The sequence below is a fragment of the Tenrec ecaudatus genome, chromosome 18 (genome assembly GCF_050624435.1).
Source record: "Tenrec ecaudatus isolate mTenEca1 chromosome 18, mTenEca1.hap1, whole genome shotgun sequence".
Classification (NCBI taxonomy): domain Eukaryota; kingdom Metazoa; phylum Chordata; class Mammalia; order Afrosoricida; family Tenrecidae; genus Tenrec; species Tenrec ecaudatus.
In genome coordinates, this window is record NC_134547.1 from 7,749,679 (window position 1) to 7,763,945 (window position 14,267).

The window sequence follows — 14,267 nt, forward strand, 5'->3', positions numbered from 1 at the left end:
TCTATCCAGGTCTTCGCCCACCTTCTGCCCCCACCCCATGCCCTGCCCATCAGGCCCTGCCCCTTTCATCTCCAGCCCCACCCACACCGGTGGCCCCACCCACAAGCCCCACCCCCATCCATCTCCCATTTGGTCCCATATCAACGGCCCCACCCCTCCACGCCCCTCACCTGCCCCATGCCCTGCTCAAGTGGGACTCTACAGGCCCACCCTACACACACACACACACACACACACACACTCTCTCTCTCAAATCTGGCCCCGCCCCATGCCCCGCCCTTTCTCCCATCTGGCCACGCCCCTCCCCTCTTCAGGCCTCACCGGAGCTCCTGCTGCACGTTGGTAGAGTCCAGCGTGTCCTCCAGCTCGCCGCGCAGCGCCTCCAGCTCCTCGCCCAGGTCCCGGCGCTGCTTCTCGGCCTTGGCCCGGGCCACGCGCTCCACCTCCAGGTCCTCCTGGGCCTCTGCCATCCCCGCCTGGGCCTCCCGCAGCGATTTGAGCAGCTGGGCGCGCGCTCCGCCTTCTTTCTCTGCCCTAGGGGCCGACAGGGACAGGAAGTGGCATAAGGGGCGCAAGCAGGGCGGCGGGTGACCTGCCGGGGTGGCGGCCAGTCCAGGGGTTCAAATCCGGACTATGCGTGTGCCACCACTGCCCTGGGCCTCCATGTTCCCAGCTGTAAAATGGGAGAGCACCAACATTTAGGCAGCCGACATGGCCCTGCCTCTTGTCCCTCATCTAAGCCGCAAGCCGAATACCACTCACTCAAGGGGGACATCCAGGGACTGAGAGGGACATCACTTGCCCAGGCCATATGGCCCAGTGGTGGGAGGGTAGGCCCAAGGACTCCCTGTTGGAGACCCTGCTGGGATGGAACCCAGCCTCCAGTCCCTCCCTGCAGGGGTGCTGTGAAGAACAGTTGGATCCGATCCAGAGGCAGGCTGACCAGGGGTAGGGTGGAGTGTTCAATTGCCCCAGGAAGCCGTGGGTGTGACTCTGGTGAGGGACTGAATCCCCTCTCAGTGTCGGGTTCCTGGTCAGGGAAGAGGGAACGACCCCTGAACTCGCAGAGCTGCGAGAGGATAGCAACACAGCCCGAGGGGCCAGGTGGCTCTGATCCCACTTAACACCTGGAACAGAAGCAGCAAGTCCACAGAGATGGAAAGGAGAAGAGTGGCTGCCCAGAGGACGGATGGCAGAGCGGGTTAGAGCGCTGGGCTGCTAGCCTCAAGGTCAGCGGTTTGAATCTACCGACTCCTCCGTGGGAGAAAGATGAGGCTTTCTGGCCCTGTCAAGATCGACAGCCTTGGGAACCCACAGGGGCGGCTCTCCCTATTACATGCGGGCCACTGAGAGCCAGCACAGCCAGCCATCGGCTCCCCTAAAGACTCCACAGCCTTGGACATCCTACAGAGGGGTCGCTGTGAGTTGGAATCAAGCTGATAGGAGAGGGTTTTCTTTGGTGGCGGGAGGTTATTGGGCTGTTCCAGGAGCCCTGGTGTCAAAGGGCTGGGTTAAAAGTGCTGGACTGAGAAAAGAAAGGTCTAGAGTTCGAAGCCTCCTGCTGCTGTGCTGAAGAAAGATGAGGCGGGTGCTTCTGTAAAGATGGCAGCCTTGGAAACTCAGTGGACAGGTCCACCCTGTCCTGGCTGGAGGTGAGGGGTAAGGGGGTGGGACGGGGAGTCGTCGGAACTGACTCTATCAGAATAGGGTGACTGAGCGGGGAGAGAGGACGTTCAGACCCTTCCTTGTCCCCCGATGTGCTGAGTCACAATGGACTCTGGACAAGGATGAAGGCCCTTGTGCCCTTTTCCTTCAGCTGCCTAGGCTCAGAATGCCTGCGAGTGGCTTTTAGAGAAGGGGACACTGAGGCCCAGAGGGAACATGGCTTGTACAGAGTCAGGCTGGGGAGCGGATTGGCCAGGAGGCTGCAACTGGAGCATCCCCAACACCCGCAGCCCGTGCTCCACGCCACACTGCTCACCCCATGGGACCTGTGCCCATCCTGCTCGCCCTGCAGGCCCGCTCCCCGCTGACCTGGCCAGGGCGGCCTGCAGCTCCTCCTCCTTGCGCCCCAGCTGGGCCCGCAGCTCCTCAGCCCGCTGCTGGTGCTCCACCATCTGCTCCTGCAGCTCGGAGCTCTCACCGTCCAGCCTCCGCTTCAGCTTCTCTAGCTCCTGGCGGCCCTTCTCCTCCTTCCTCAGGCGGTCTGCAGCAGGGAGGGGAGGCTACTCACCGGGGCTCCTCACCCGACCCTCTGGGAAGCTCCCCCAGAGATCCCAGCAGTTCCCCCCTCCCCCAGACCGGCTACTCCATCTTGGGGGACAGCCCCATTGTCCCCTTAGCTCCTTTGCCACCTGCTCCCTCTCTCTGCCTCCTCCTGCTTCCCTTGCGCCATCTCACTCACACCGTGTCAACAGTAAATGACAGATGATAAAATCCAAGATCAGAGGAGGGAACTGTATTAGAGCTTCAATGTAGACCACCACTCAGTTTGCAAAGTGGCTGCCCAAAATCCATTTGCAAAGTTCCCCTGCAGATTAAGCCGCTACGGAATTCCCTCAGACAGTCTTGACCTCAGGTGGACTGCACTGGACCGTTATAATTTAACATATTATCATATGTTTTCCCTTTGGAAGGATCTTTCATTTGTTCTAGTTTCTATTATCTTTTGCTTTCTCTTAGATTGTGACACCTCTCTCTCTCTCTCTCTCTCTCTCTCTCTCTCTCTCTCCTCTCTCTCTCTGTGTTGTATGATTTCCTTTCTATGAAATCCAAGATAGGTAATGCTAAAGAGACAGTAGCTAGATTGATAGTCCCTTAGGTTATAGCAGGGAGTGTGGGGGGGGTAATGGGGTATTAACAATACGCAGAATGTCCTAAAATTGATTGCTGTGTTGACTGTATAGCCCTGACATACATGTAAACCACCGAGTTGTACAGCCATGAATGCTAAGTCCATAAAAGCATTGTAAGCCAAGACAAAGAGATAGTGGGTGCCTGCATCGGAGCCAGTGAGCAGACAGGCAAGGGAACTGGACTCAGGGTGGGTGGGGGTGGCCAGAAGCTGCTTCAGGGCAGAGAGGACGTGGCTCCAGGCAACAAGCAGGCTGCTGAGGACCCCGGCCCTCGCCCTCTCGGCGCACAGCCCCCCACGGAGACCCCCGACTTGAGCGTCCCCCTTACCCTCCATGTCTGTGATGGTGGCCTCGTACTTGAGCCGCAGCTTGTTCAGGCTCTTCACCTTCTCCTCCTCCTCCGCTGCCTGGGAGGAGAACTCAGCCAGACGCTCCTCCAGCAGCTTCCGCTCCTGCAAGGGGGAGGGGGTGCGGGGGGGAGGCGGAACCGTGGGTCAGGGTTGGGGTGTTGTCGCTCTCTGCTGCCTGCTTGCTGAGGGGGACCCTGCTCATCTTGTGTATGTGTGTGTTTTGCTTATTGATTTCTAGGTGCTCTTTCTATAGGAGAACACCAATTCTTTTCTTTTTTAAGCTTTTTATTGTGGATTATGAGGCGGGAGCTTACAGATCAGATCCTCATTTCGGCATTTGGTGACTTATCAAACCTTCCAATGGCTAGCCCTGTTTCTACCCAGATTTTTTCCCTGCTCGATAGATCTCCCCTTGTGGAATGCCATCTTCCCCTTCGCCTTTACCCTAAGGAGCTGGTGGTGTTGTGGGCGATGCCGTTAATTGCTAGTTACAAGGCCAGCGCATTAAACCCACCCGTGTCCCCACCAGACAACCCCACCGTGTGGCCATGCCCACTCGCCCCGCCCACCTTGCTCAGCTTGGTGTTCTGATCTTCCAGGAGCAAGAGGCTCTCCTCGAACTTCTTCAGCCGGGCCTCCGTGGTCACCTTCTCCAGCTGCAGCTTCTGCCGGGCACCCTCCTCCGCCTCCAGGTGGGTCTCCAGCTCCTGAAGTGGGGAGTGAGGGGCAGAAGGGGGGTGTGAGTGGACCAACACCCGAGCTGCACACACGCACGGGAGAAAGGGTTCTCTTGCAGGCCCAAGTGTGGGGCTGGGGGAGAAGCTTTCGTCAGGCGACCTCAGGGTCTTGTCACACATGGTTCCTCCCTGGAATATTTCCTTCCCTGGGCTGTCCGGTGAACTCCGATGCTTCTTACAGCACCTTGGCGTTCATGGCCGTTAGCCCCCTGAGGGAGAGACTGACTGTGCCTCCCAATTCAGGGGTCCGGCACTCCTTACACACTTCGAGGAAGGCACAACCCACTGGGGACCCTGTCTGTCCTCCTAGCTGAGCCTGCGTCCTCGGTCTCCCCCAGCATGGCCCCAGGCCCAAAGATGTGACATGGATATGGGAGACACTTTGCTGTTTGGCACGCATTGTCAATGATGTTCCTGCCGGGAAACCCGCCCTCTTCCGGGAGGTGGCTTAAGTGTGGGCATGACTGGACCTGGCCAATCAGGCAAGGTGGCCTGAAAAAAAAAAAGGTCCATTTCTGGTCTCTCTCTCTCTCCTCACCACCAGGCAGCAGTTCTGTAAGGGCTGGAGCTTCTGCTGGTTTACAGGCTGTTGTGATGGTGCCAAGGTGGCTGGTTCAAACCCACGTCCCGTCCCATTGGGGGGACAGGCAGGAGGAATGAAGCTAGCTGTTTGATGCTGTAAAGACTTCCAGTCTTGGGCACCCTATAGATGGTCGCTATGGGTCGGAATTGCTAGAGCCCAGGAGCTCAGCGAACATGTGTGAGGTTCAGCGCCCCCAACATGGAGCCAGGAATGAGAGCTTGGGTTCATGCCGGCTCTGCCAGTTACTGGCCGTGTGACTGGAGGCAACGCATTTCCCCTCTCTGTGCCCTAGTGTCCTCTTCTGAAAAATGGACATGACAACAAGAGCCTGTAACATGATAGATGAAAATTACTTATTGTTAGTGATATATGGGTGTTACTTTTATAATAGTTACTATGTTTAGTTATCTTTGATTGCTTATTATTATTACTAGTCACCTGCTACTTCTACTAAAGTTACCTTCAGTCATAACTATGACCACAGTGAGGTGTTTATCAGTCTAAGGAGCCCTGGTGGGGCTGAGAGCTAAGGGCGAGGCTGCTGACTACAAGGTTGGCCATCCTGACTTGGCAGTGCTGACCCACCAGCTGCTCCCTCGGGAGAAATATGTGCCAGGAGTAGCCACGGCACTTCCACACTGTCCTGTCAGGGTCGCTGTGAGTCGGAATTGACTCAGTGGCAGTGGGTTTGGGCTCAGGGGATTATGAGGGTACCACCATCATTAAGTCTGTATTATCGTCCACTGTGACCCTGTGTGTCACAGAACTTGCTCCACAGGGGGTTCCTGGCTGTGCTCCTCATGGTCACGGATTGCCAGGCCTTCTTTGGTAGTGCAATAGTGTGGGCTTAAACGGCCAACCTTCCGGTTAGCGGCCAAAGGGCAAACAGTCTGTGTCACCGTGAGCTGGAACTCATGGCTATCATCCCCTTACCACAGTGATCACATGGGGCATGCTGGATTACTCCACTTGTTGGAAACTAGCAGCCAGGCCGCAGGAGAAAGACAGGGTTCTCAACTCCGGTCAAGAGTGGCCGTCTCAGAAACCCACAGGGGCAGTTCCACCCTGTCTGATGGGGGTCACTGTGAGCTGGCATCAACGCGATGGATTTTAATTTGGGACACTGTTCCAGATGTTATCTGCGAAAGGTATGCTATTGCTCCTGCTATTAAAGTGATCCGTTGTGACTATCGAAACTTTGGTTGTGGTTAAATGACTAGCCAACGGGTTTTCGTGAAGCTCTGGAAACCAGCAACACATGGTTGGCAACATGTATGTGTCTGAGCAAGCCCGTGGAATAGCACGGTCAGGTCAGCGTGAACACTCTGAAACCGCCTTGTGGAAACTCCCCTCTCAGGAGGTGGCCTGGAGACGGAACAAATGCAGCCCCAGGCCTCTGGGACCCCAACTGCTCTAGAGGATCTCTGCTGGGGTGGCCATGCTGGGGGAACAGAAGTTGTGTGTGTTGGTTCACCAGAGGAGGCTGCCCCACTGGGAGTGCCGCACAAAGCTGCTGGTGATGGTTATGGAGGGAGAGTTCTGAGGCGATCCTGGAGCTCCTTGATCCAGCCTTGCCTGAAGCCTGCCATTCAAGGCTTTCCCATGGTTTGAATCCCCAAATTGTCTCGTTTTTTTTTTGTGGGGGGGGGCAGAAGCCGCTGGGGGCTGAGTCTTCTGCAAATCTATGACTAACGGGGGCTCGCAGAAGGAGAGTGGGCGAGGCTGAGGGCGGACGTGGACGGGCCGACCTGGATGTGCAGCTGCAGCCGCTTCTTCTCCGTCTGCAGCTGGCGGCTGCACTCCTCCTCCTCGCCCACGCGGGCCTCCAGCTCCGACACCACCAGCTCCAGCTCCTGCTTGCGGGCCGCCAGGTGCCCCCGTGTCTCCTCCGCCTCCGCGCACAGCTCGGCCTCTGCCCGCAGCTGCTCTGTCAGGCGGGTGCGCTCCTCCTCCAGCTGGGGGTCGGGGGGCGGGGGTCAGAGGGGCATGCTCCAGGGACGACCCCCAGCAGAAGGTAGGAGGGATTGTCCCATCCCTCCCGCTCCTTGCCCCCAAGCCCCACCACCAAAAACCTGAATCAGCCTGTAACATCACCCCCCACGGGCTTTACCCCCCACATTGGCTCCACCCAGGCCCTGCCCCTGTCCTGGCTCCACCCTCTCTCCAGCACACTGGGCTCTCTCAGGGTCCCCCAAGCCCACCTCTCACTCTCACCCCACCCCGGCTTCACCTCTCACCTACCAAGGACGTACCCCAACATCATGGCCCTGCGCCCACATTGGACCTGCTTTCAGACCACCGGCCTCCCCACCCACACTAGCTGCCCTCCAGCGCCCACATTCGCTCTACCAGGCCCCGCCCATAGCGCCACCTCTCACATTCACCCCACCCAGGCTCTACCCACCACACATCCAGGACCAGTCTTTACTGGCCCCACCCATTCCCTACCCTAACCCCACCCCTCACACTGGCCCCATCCACCCATTGGTTCTGTCCCTGGGCTGCCCCAATACATGCCTCACCACCCACACTAGCTCCACCCAGCTCCAGCTCTCCCATTGGCTCTACCAGGCCCCGCCCCTGGCAGCACTCGCATTCCCTGCACCCAGACCCCGCCCAGACTCTTCAAGCCACCCCCCCCACCCCACCCCCCGGCCCACGTGAAGGCCTCTCACCTGTACCAAGCGGTCCTGGAGTTCGCCCACCTGGCGGGCGCTCTGCTGCTGCAGCTCTTGCACTTTCTGCAGCTCCTGGGCCCGAGCCTGTAGCACCTCGTCCTGCCGCGTCACCTGCAGCAGCGGCTTCACCTGGGGGAGAGGAGGAGCCGTCGGATGGCTGGGGTCCTCCTGCCAACCTCCAGTCCACAAGGTGGGAGTCGCTGGCCAGGAGTTGGGGGGGGCACAAAACTCACAGCCTGGTGATGCCTGGTGATGCCTGCCGGCTTGGGTCTGACTCCCAGACCCTCCACCTGCTAGCTGGACGGCCCTGGGTGAGCACAGGGGCATCCCCACCCCCATCAGTCCTGTGGGGCTCTGCTACAGGGGACTCCACATCCAAGGGACCCTGGCCACTGCTATGCTGGGGGCCAGCTCTGTAGTGTCAGATGCACAGTCCCTGGTGGGGTGCAGGTTGGCACTTGCACACCCACACAATGCCATGGGCTGCAGCCCCCCAGAAAGTGTGGTAAGTCCTCACTCCCATGCCTGTGGTTCCCATCCCACTTGGAAACAGGCTCTCTGGGTTATATAAACCAGCCAGTGTTCCTGCAGGTGTGTGTCTTACAGCCAATAGAGAGAGGTCCCCGTCCTGGGGTCTCACATCATTCATCCCGCCCTGACCCAGCTGGTCAGCTCCTATGGGCCATAACCCATGTATCCCAATCAGGGCCTCCCCCTCACTCCACTCAGTCCCCCGCCTGTGACCACGATGTGGCGATCTGCCGCCAACCATACATGTGACTGTTTTCCGTGACCTCCCAGGCCCTCTTTAGAGCTCTGTGTATCTGCAAACCCTCATGTCAATGGCCTCCTCCCTCATCAGGAGGCTACGTCTGTGTCTTGAACAAGTTTAAGACTCCGGCAAACATGTTCTTTTTACAAAAGTCATTGAGCAGCAGAGATTGGGGAAGAGAGATGGACGGCAGGCCACCTGAAGATCGCCAAGGAACAGAGGCTGAGACACAGGACCACAGCCAAGAGAGAGAGAGAGAGAGAGAGAGAGAGAGAGAGAGAGAGAGAGAGAGAGAGAGAGAGAGAGAGAGAGAGAGAGAGAGAGACGGGCAGAGAAAAGCGACAGCCTTTTCCCCCCAGAGCCAAAGCCCTGGTTTCAGACTTGTAGCCTACATGATGAGAGAATACCGCTCGGCTCATTAAAGGCCCCCGTGTGTGGTGGCCGCGCTGGGAGGGCAGCACCACAGAGCTGAGACAGAGCCTGCATCCGGATGTTCGCAGGACTATGTTTTTGTTTCTGCTGTCTTCTCCCTGTGCCCAGTTTCCTGTAGGGAGCATACATCCCTGATACCCTCCATTTGTCCAGCCAGCGATCGGCCCCGTGTGCCGAGAGGCTGCCCGTGAGCATCGTGGGCAAACGTCGAAGGAAAGATGCAGAAAGCCTGACCCCCTGATGCCCCTGTGGGACCCACTAGGCAGGAAAAGGTTAGCTCAGTGGCCCTGCACATTCCAAAGTAAGGGGCTCTCAGAATATTCTGACTAGTAGTGACCTTGTTTACTTAGAGGAACTTGGTTGGGGGTGGGGTGGGGGGAAACGCAGCTAATCACAAGGCTGGCGGTTCAAAGCCCACCAGCTCTCCATGGGAGAAAGAGGCTGTCTGCTCCCATGAAGACTTACAGGCTGGAGGAGTGGGGGGGAGGAGAATGACCCTACGGGGAACTTCTATCGTGACCGCTCCACCCTGTCCTTTCAAACACCCAGAACTGCTAAAAGCCACACCCGGGAGCAAACAGGCAGGTTGACTTAACCCACCCCGACCCCCATCTCAAGCTCCTCTGAAGTTGTTTTTCTAAAACCCAGAGGCCGGCCATGTGTGGTCAAGGGCCCACCGTGTTCTACCTCGATAGAGCCAGAGACGAGGGAGGCTGCCCACCAAGGACCACACTAAGCAGGTGTGACCCCCCCCCTCCAAGTCCTGCTCGCGGATACCAGAGCTCATCATTAGCACAGCCCTTGCCTATCCTAGGCAAGCCCGGCCTTTCCCTGAATTCTAAGGACTATGGGAGGCGAGGGTACACCTTGCCTGGCCTTCCTTGTCCCCTTCCTTGTCTAAACCAAGCAGACCCTATCGTCCAGCGGTTCTCAACCTTCCTGACGCCACAATCCTTTCATGCAGGTCCTCATGTGGTGGTGACCTCCCAAACCATAATTATTTTTGTTGCTACTTCATCACTGTCATTTTGCTACTGTGATGAATCGGGCAACTCGTGACAGGGTCGTTCGACCCCCAAAGGGGTCGAGACCCACAGGTTGAGAACTGCTGCTATAGTCTGTCTCCCACCCTAAGTAGGACCCACTCCCTTCTGATCAAGAGAGTGGATTGTTTCCTAGAAGGAGAGCCTAAAGTCTAAGGTCAAGCCAACTCAGGGACGACCAAGGTTAGGCTGCCCCCTTGAATCTAGGATCCGCCCATCTTGTCACATGTGTACCCCGAGTGCCTCCCGTTCTTATTGCATGTACAGCCCTAGATTGTCCCCCTCCTGTTTGCACGTATGCCTGTGGTACAGCCCCTTCCTGTTATGATGTAATTAGGGGAGCTTGCACACCCCCTCAGTGTATATAAGCCTTGGTTGGAAATATAGTCTCTCTCTGTGTGGACCTGGCTCCTGAAGTCATGAGGGTCCCGGAGGCAAGCCCTGGCATGCTTTATCTCATGTGATGTCTCTTTCATTTCACCCCTCAATGACACAACCGCCCCTTGGACTCGTTCGATTGTGGGGGCTGGTACCCCACACCGCTAACAAAGGCTGGCACTGTTTCACAGATGCGGGACGCGGGTGCTCAGCCGCGGGGGTGTCGGGCTCTGTTCCCGGCTCCGGCTGCCCTACCTTGATGAAGAGCCGCCACCACTGCCAGTGCCGCAGCTTCAGGTAGGCCGCGCAGTTGCGCTGCATCACCTTCAGGGCGCTCTGCTGCTGCTGCCGCTTCTGGAAGGCCCTGGGTGTGGAGACACAGGGAAGGGGACAGTGTGTGTGGGGTGTGTGTGCGTGCCTCGGTCCCCCTAGGTCCCCTGAGCAAGGGCATTAAACACCCTTCACCTAGCCAAACCCCAACCCTACTGCCATCGAAGTTGATTGTGACCCATTGCCACCCTGGCTCAGGCTTCCAAGATTGTAACCCATGAAGAGAGTGGGCAGCCTCCTGTCCCTCTTTCCTGTGAAATGGCTGGTGGGTTTGAATCACTGCCCTGTGGCACCCAACGCCTATCGCATGGCACCACCAAGACTCCTGCTAACCACTGGTAAATGCCTAATGTTTGGGTTGGGTCTGGTCTGGGCAGCCCCCACCTCCTCTCCGGCTCTTCAAGAAGATGAAACCTCACAGCCCCCATTCCCAGCCTCTCGGGAGGATGGATGACCTATTGAACTAAGCAACTCCTGCCCCAACACTCCAAAGAGCTTGTCTCTCCAGGTCGGGTTTGTGTAGCCCCTTCCCCAGCACCCCAGGAAGCAATTTATCTTCCCAGGCCAGTTCTTATGGCCCCTTTCCCAGCATTCCAGAGAGCAGGTTTGCAAACAAGAGGATGACTTCCCACGGGTCGCATCCTGACTCAAGGCCCTGCAGCTGCAAACAATAAAGAAATCTCCCTTCTGTCGATGTATACTTCCTTAGCTCGAGCCCTGGCTATCTCCCACCGCCTCACCGACAAGCTGAGACGTCCCTGACCTAACTCGCTGGGTTGCGGAACTCACCCGGGAGTTTTTCCCTCGCCTTAATAAAGCCTCGCTATACTCCTCATTCCTGACTGAGCCTTGTCTCCTTCTTCGCCTCCGTCTCCAACCTCTCACCTACTGTGTGTCGCGGTCACAGTGAGTGGGCACAGACTCAGTGGCAGAGAGGTTGGCATGTCTTCTTTGTGGTGTGCAGATGCAGCAGCTGGGTTACTGAGAGTCCTGCGCACAGCCTGCTGCTCCCCAGCCCTGCCTCTTCACCCCATCTTTTCCTCTCCCTGCCCACAACCCCAGCTCTGCTCAGACCTTTCCTCTCCCACCTGAAGTCTCACCCCACCTCCTCTCTAGCCCCCTGGCCTGTCCCCCATGCTCTCAGTGGGGTCTTTAGACTCACAGTGGATCCCACCTCACCTTTGCTCCCAGATCTCCCTTGGCTCCCTGGAATGCCCTCAGGCGGCACCTGGATATCTGTCCTTCCCGCCACCTCCCTTATTCTCTCATCTTCCCTCTGGGCCAGGTCCACAAGTGAAGGAAGGAGACTTGGCCACACACTTCCTGAGTCCCTGGAACCCTTGGCTCTCGCTGCTTCTGTCCCTGCTGCCTGGACGCCCTGGCCCATCTCTCCTCTCCTACTGAGTTGCCCAGCAGGACCTGTGGGTGACCTGACCCTGATCATGGCCCAGACTGGAAACCTCCCGGGACAGTGAGCCGACACCGGGGACCAATTCCTCCGAGGCCGCCCAGAACATTTTCCAATGCGGCACTCCAATTCCAGATCCTGGGAAACTGTTTGGCCCCAGACTTGGGCCTGGATGGGCAGCTTTCCAGGTCTGCAGCAGGCCTGCCCCACAGGGTGCCCAGGACCAACAGCATGGGCACCGGGAGCTCTTAGCTTGTTTCCCACCAACTCAGAGGTGCTGACACTTGGGGTCATCTGGTCAACCCCACCTTGCCCTCGTCTGTGGACATGTGGAGTCAACCTCTCCCAGCTCCAGTCTCTGCTGGGACCATCTGGTCAACCTCTCCCAGCTCCAGCCCCTCTACAGCTGTCTGGTACACCCCTCGTGCCCCAGCCTCAGCTGGCAGGCCTCCAAGTGGGCGCACAGTCCCACCTGCGGGCCAGGTATCCCCGAGCGGCTGCCTGGAAGGACACAATGATGTCCGTGACTTTCAGATCCCGTTCCTCCTCCAGCTGGGCCAGGACCCCAGCCCGGAAGAAGATCTTGCTCTGCCCCACACGGTAGAGGTTGGGGTCCAGTTCCAGGGCCCGGATCTGTGAGGATGGGGTGGGGGGGTGTCATGAGAAAGGAGGGAACACAAAGGGAAGGCCTCCCTCCTCCGCCCCCTGCTGGTGCCTGAGCTCTGCCCCACACGCACCATCTTCTCACAGGCCTGCTTCCCGTCCATGAAGCCTTTGGGGATGGCATTGGGGGTCAGGATCTCATACCTGGGAGGGCAGAGAAGGGTGTGGGGCGAGATCAACAACTGACTCCCTGGAACCCGGCTCAGAGAGACAAACAGCAAGAAGAGCCACCACCACAAGGCCTGTAGCAAACAAATAAACCCCCAAACCAAAAACCAACCAACCTTAGACTATATTCCAAGCCACCCAGTATTGACCCAGGGGCCTAGGAAGGGGCTCCCCTCATAGCGAACCTTACAGGACTGTCCTGGGGGTTTCTGAGGGGGTCATGGGCATGGCCTGCCTTCCTCTGAGGTGGGCATCTGTGAGCAGGGAGCAGAGCACCCACACGGATGTGTGTGTGGGAGGGGGGCTGTGTTTCTGTTCTCTCTGACCTCCTGTCCAGAGAGGCAGATACGGAGGTGTACGGGTGTTATTCTGTAAGCTGGCGACCAGCACAGTAAGGAGACCCACATCCTACGTAACAGCAGCAGCAACAGGCCTGAGCCACCATCTTTTACCCTCTGTGTGCCTTTTAGGGCAGTGGTTCTCAACCTGTGGGTCGTGACCCCTTTGGGGGATCGAAAGACCCTTTCACAGGGGTCGCCCCATTCATCACAATAGCAAAATGACAGCCATGAAGTAGCAACGAAAATAATTTTCTGGTTGGCGGGGGTCACCACCACGAGGAACTGTATGAAAGGGTGGCGGTGTGAGGAAGGTGGAGAACCACTGTTTTAGGGGCTCAGTGGAGTGGAGCACTCTGTCCCCCCAGGGTTAGAGGTTGGGCTAGTTCTCTTCTTCCTCTGGAGGGCCGCTGTTGCTGCTGCCCAAGTGCTGGGGAGCCCGCTCTGACTCACAGTGACCCCGTGGTACAAGCAAAGGGAATGCTGCCCGATGCTGTGCTGTCTGCACCCTGCTTGTGATGCCTGAGCCCTCTGCGGCAGCTCCTGTGTCCCTCCATCCCAGGAAGGAGTCTTCGTGGTTCACCTCACCCTCCACTTTACCGCGCGGAATGTCCTTCTCTGGGGATGCCCTTCTCTCCTGAGAGAACGCCCCAAGTCTTGCGGGGGCGAACTCTTGCCAGCCTTGCCTCCCAGGCGAGTTTGGGCTGTGCTTGTCCGAGACACAGCTCTTGGTTCCTCTGGGAGTCCGTGTCACTGACCGCTTACTTCGCCCACGCCAGGATGCGAAGGCACGGGGGCTTCTCCCGCTTTTCTCGTTCAACATCCAACATGCGCGTGCGCAGGAGGCGTCGGACACAAACACCCCGGCCTGGGTCGGCCTGTGCGTTAATCTCCTGGCGAGATCTTGGCTGTTCCCCACGCTAAAGACATCTCGTCTCGTGTTGGAGGTTTGCCCAATCAAGCAAGCTGATGGATTTCCAGACTGCAGTTCCCACCAGCACGGCTCGTGGCTCCCAACGTGATTGATTCACTGACAGCCCTGGTGCAGTTCCACCCTGGCCTGTACGGTTGCCATGAGCCCAGAGGGCCTAGGGAGCCCCTAATCGGTGGGAAACTGAGAGCCGGGAAGAGAGCGCGTGCAGACAGACTCTCTGCTCACATGGAAGGAGAATGGGAGGCAGACTCCCCGGGAGGATGGCCTACACGTTCGTGAGTTGGAGATGCATGCCTGTCATACTGTCCTACGTAAACATTGTTCCCTACGATGTCCCCCGTAATAATGCCAATCTTAAGGGGCTGCTTGCAAGCACACGGTCGCTAAGATACACGCTTGAAGGTGATCTTCCCAAAGGTTATCTGCCGAATGGTGTCTGCCATTGAGAGCAATCGACCCGACTGTCTACCCCACCTTCAGTAGGGCCCTTCTGATAAGGGATCACAGAGTGTCCCCCGGAGAAGAGCTCAGGGACACTAAAGTCAGGCCAGCTCAGATAGGACCAAGGTGAGGCTGCCATCTCAACTCGAGCCCGCCC

At 57.9% G+C, this 14,267-nt stretch overlaps 1 protein-coding gene across 1 annotated transcript in view; it reads right to left on the reverse strand.

The window, feature by feature from the left end:
• Positions 1–14,267, reverse strand: part of MYH14 (myosin heavy chain 14) — a 77,429-nt gene that overhangs the window by 22,278 nt on the left and 40,884 nt on the right. The window contains exons 18-26 of the mRNA XM_075536194.1: positions 12,304–12,373; positions 12,039–12,199; positions 10,084–10,192; positions 7,201–7,332; positions 6,274–6,480; positions 3,775–3,912; positions 3,184–3,307; positions 2,035–2,206; positions 322–534 (exon numbers count right to left, since the gene is read on the reverse strand). Of these exons, the coding sequence (XP_075392309.1) occupies positions 322–534; positions 2,035–2,206; positions 3,184–3,307; positions 3,775–3,912; positions 6,274–6,480; positions 7,201–7,332; positions 10,084–10,192; positions 12,039–12,199; positions 12,304–12,373 (1,326 nt within the window). The remainder of the gene's footprint in view (positions 1–321; positions 535–2,034; positions 2,207–3,183; positions 3,308–3,774; positions 3,913–6,273; positions 6,481–7,200; positions 7,333–10,083; positions 10,193–12,038; positions 12,200–12,303; positions 12,374–14,267) is intronic.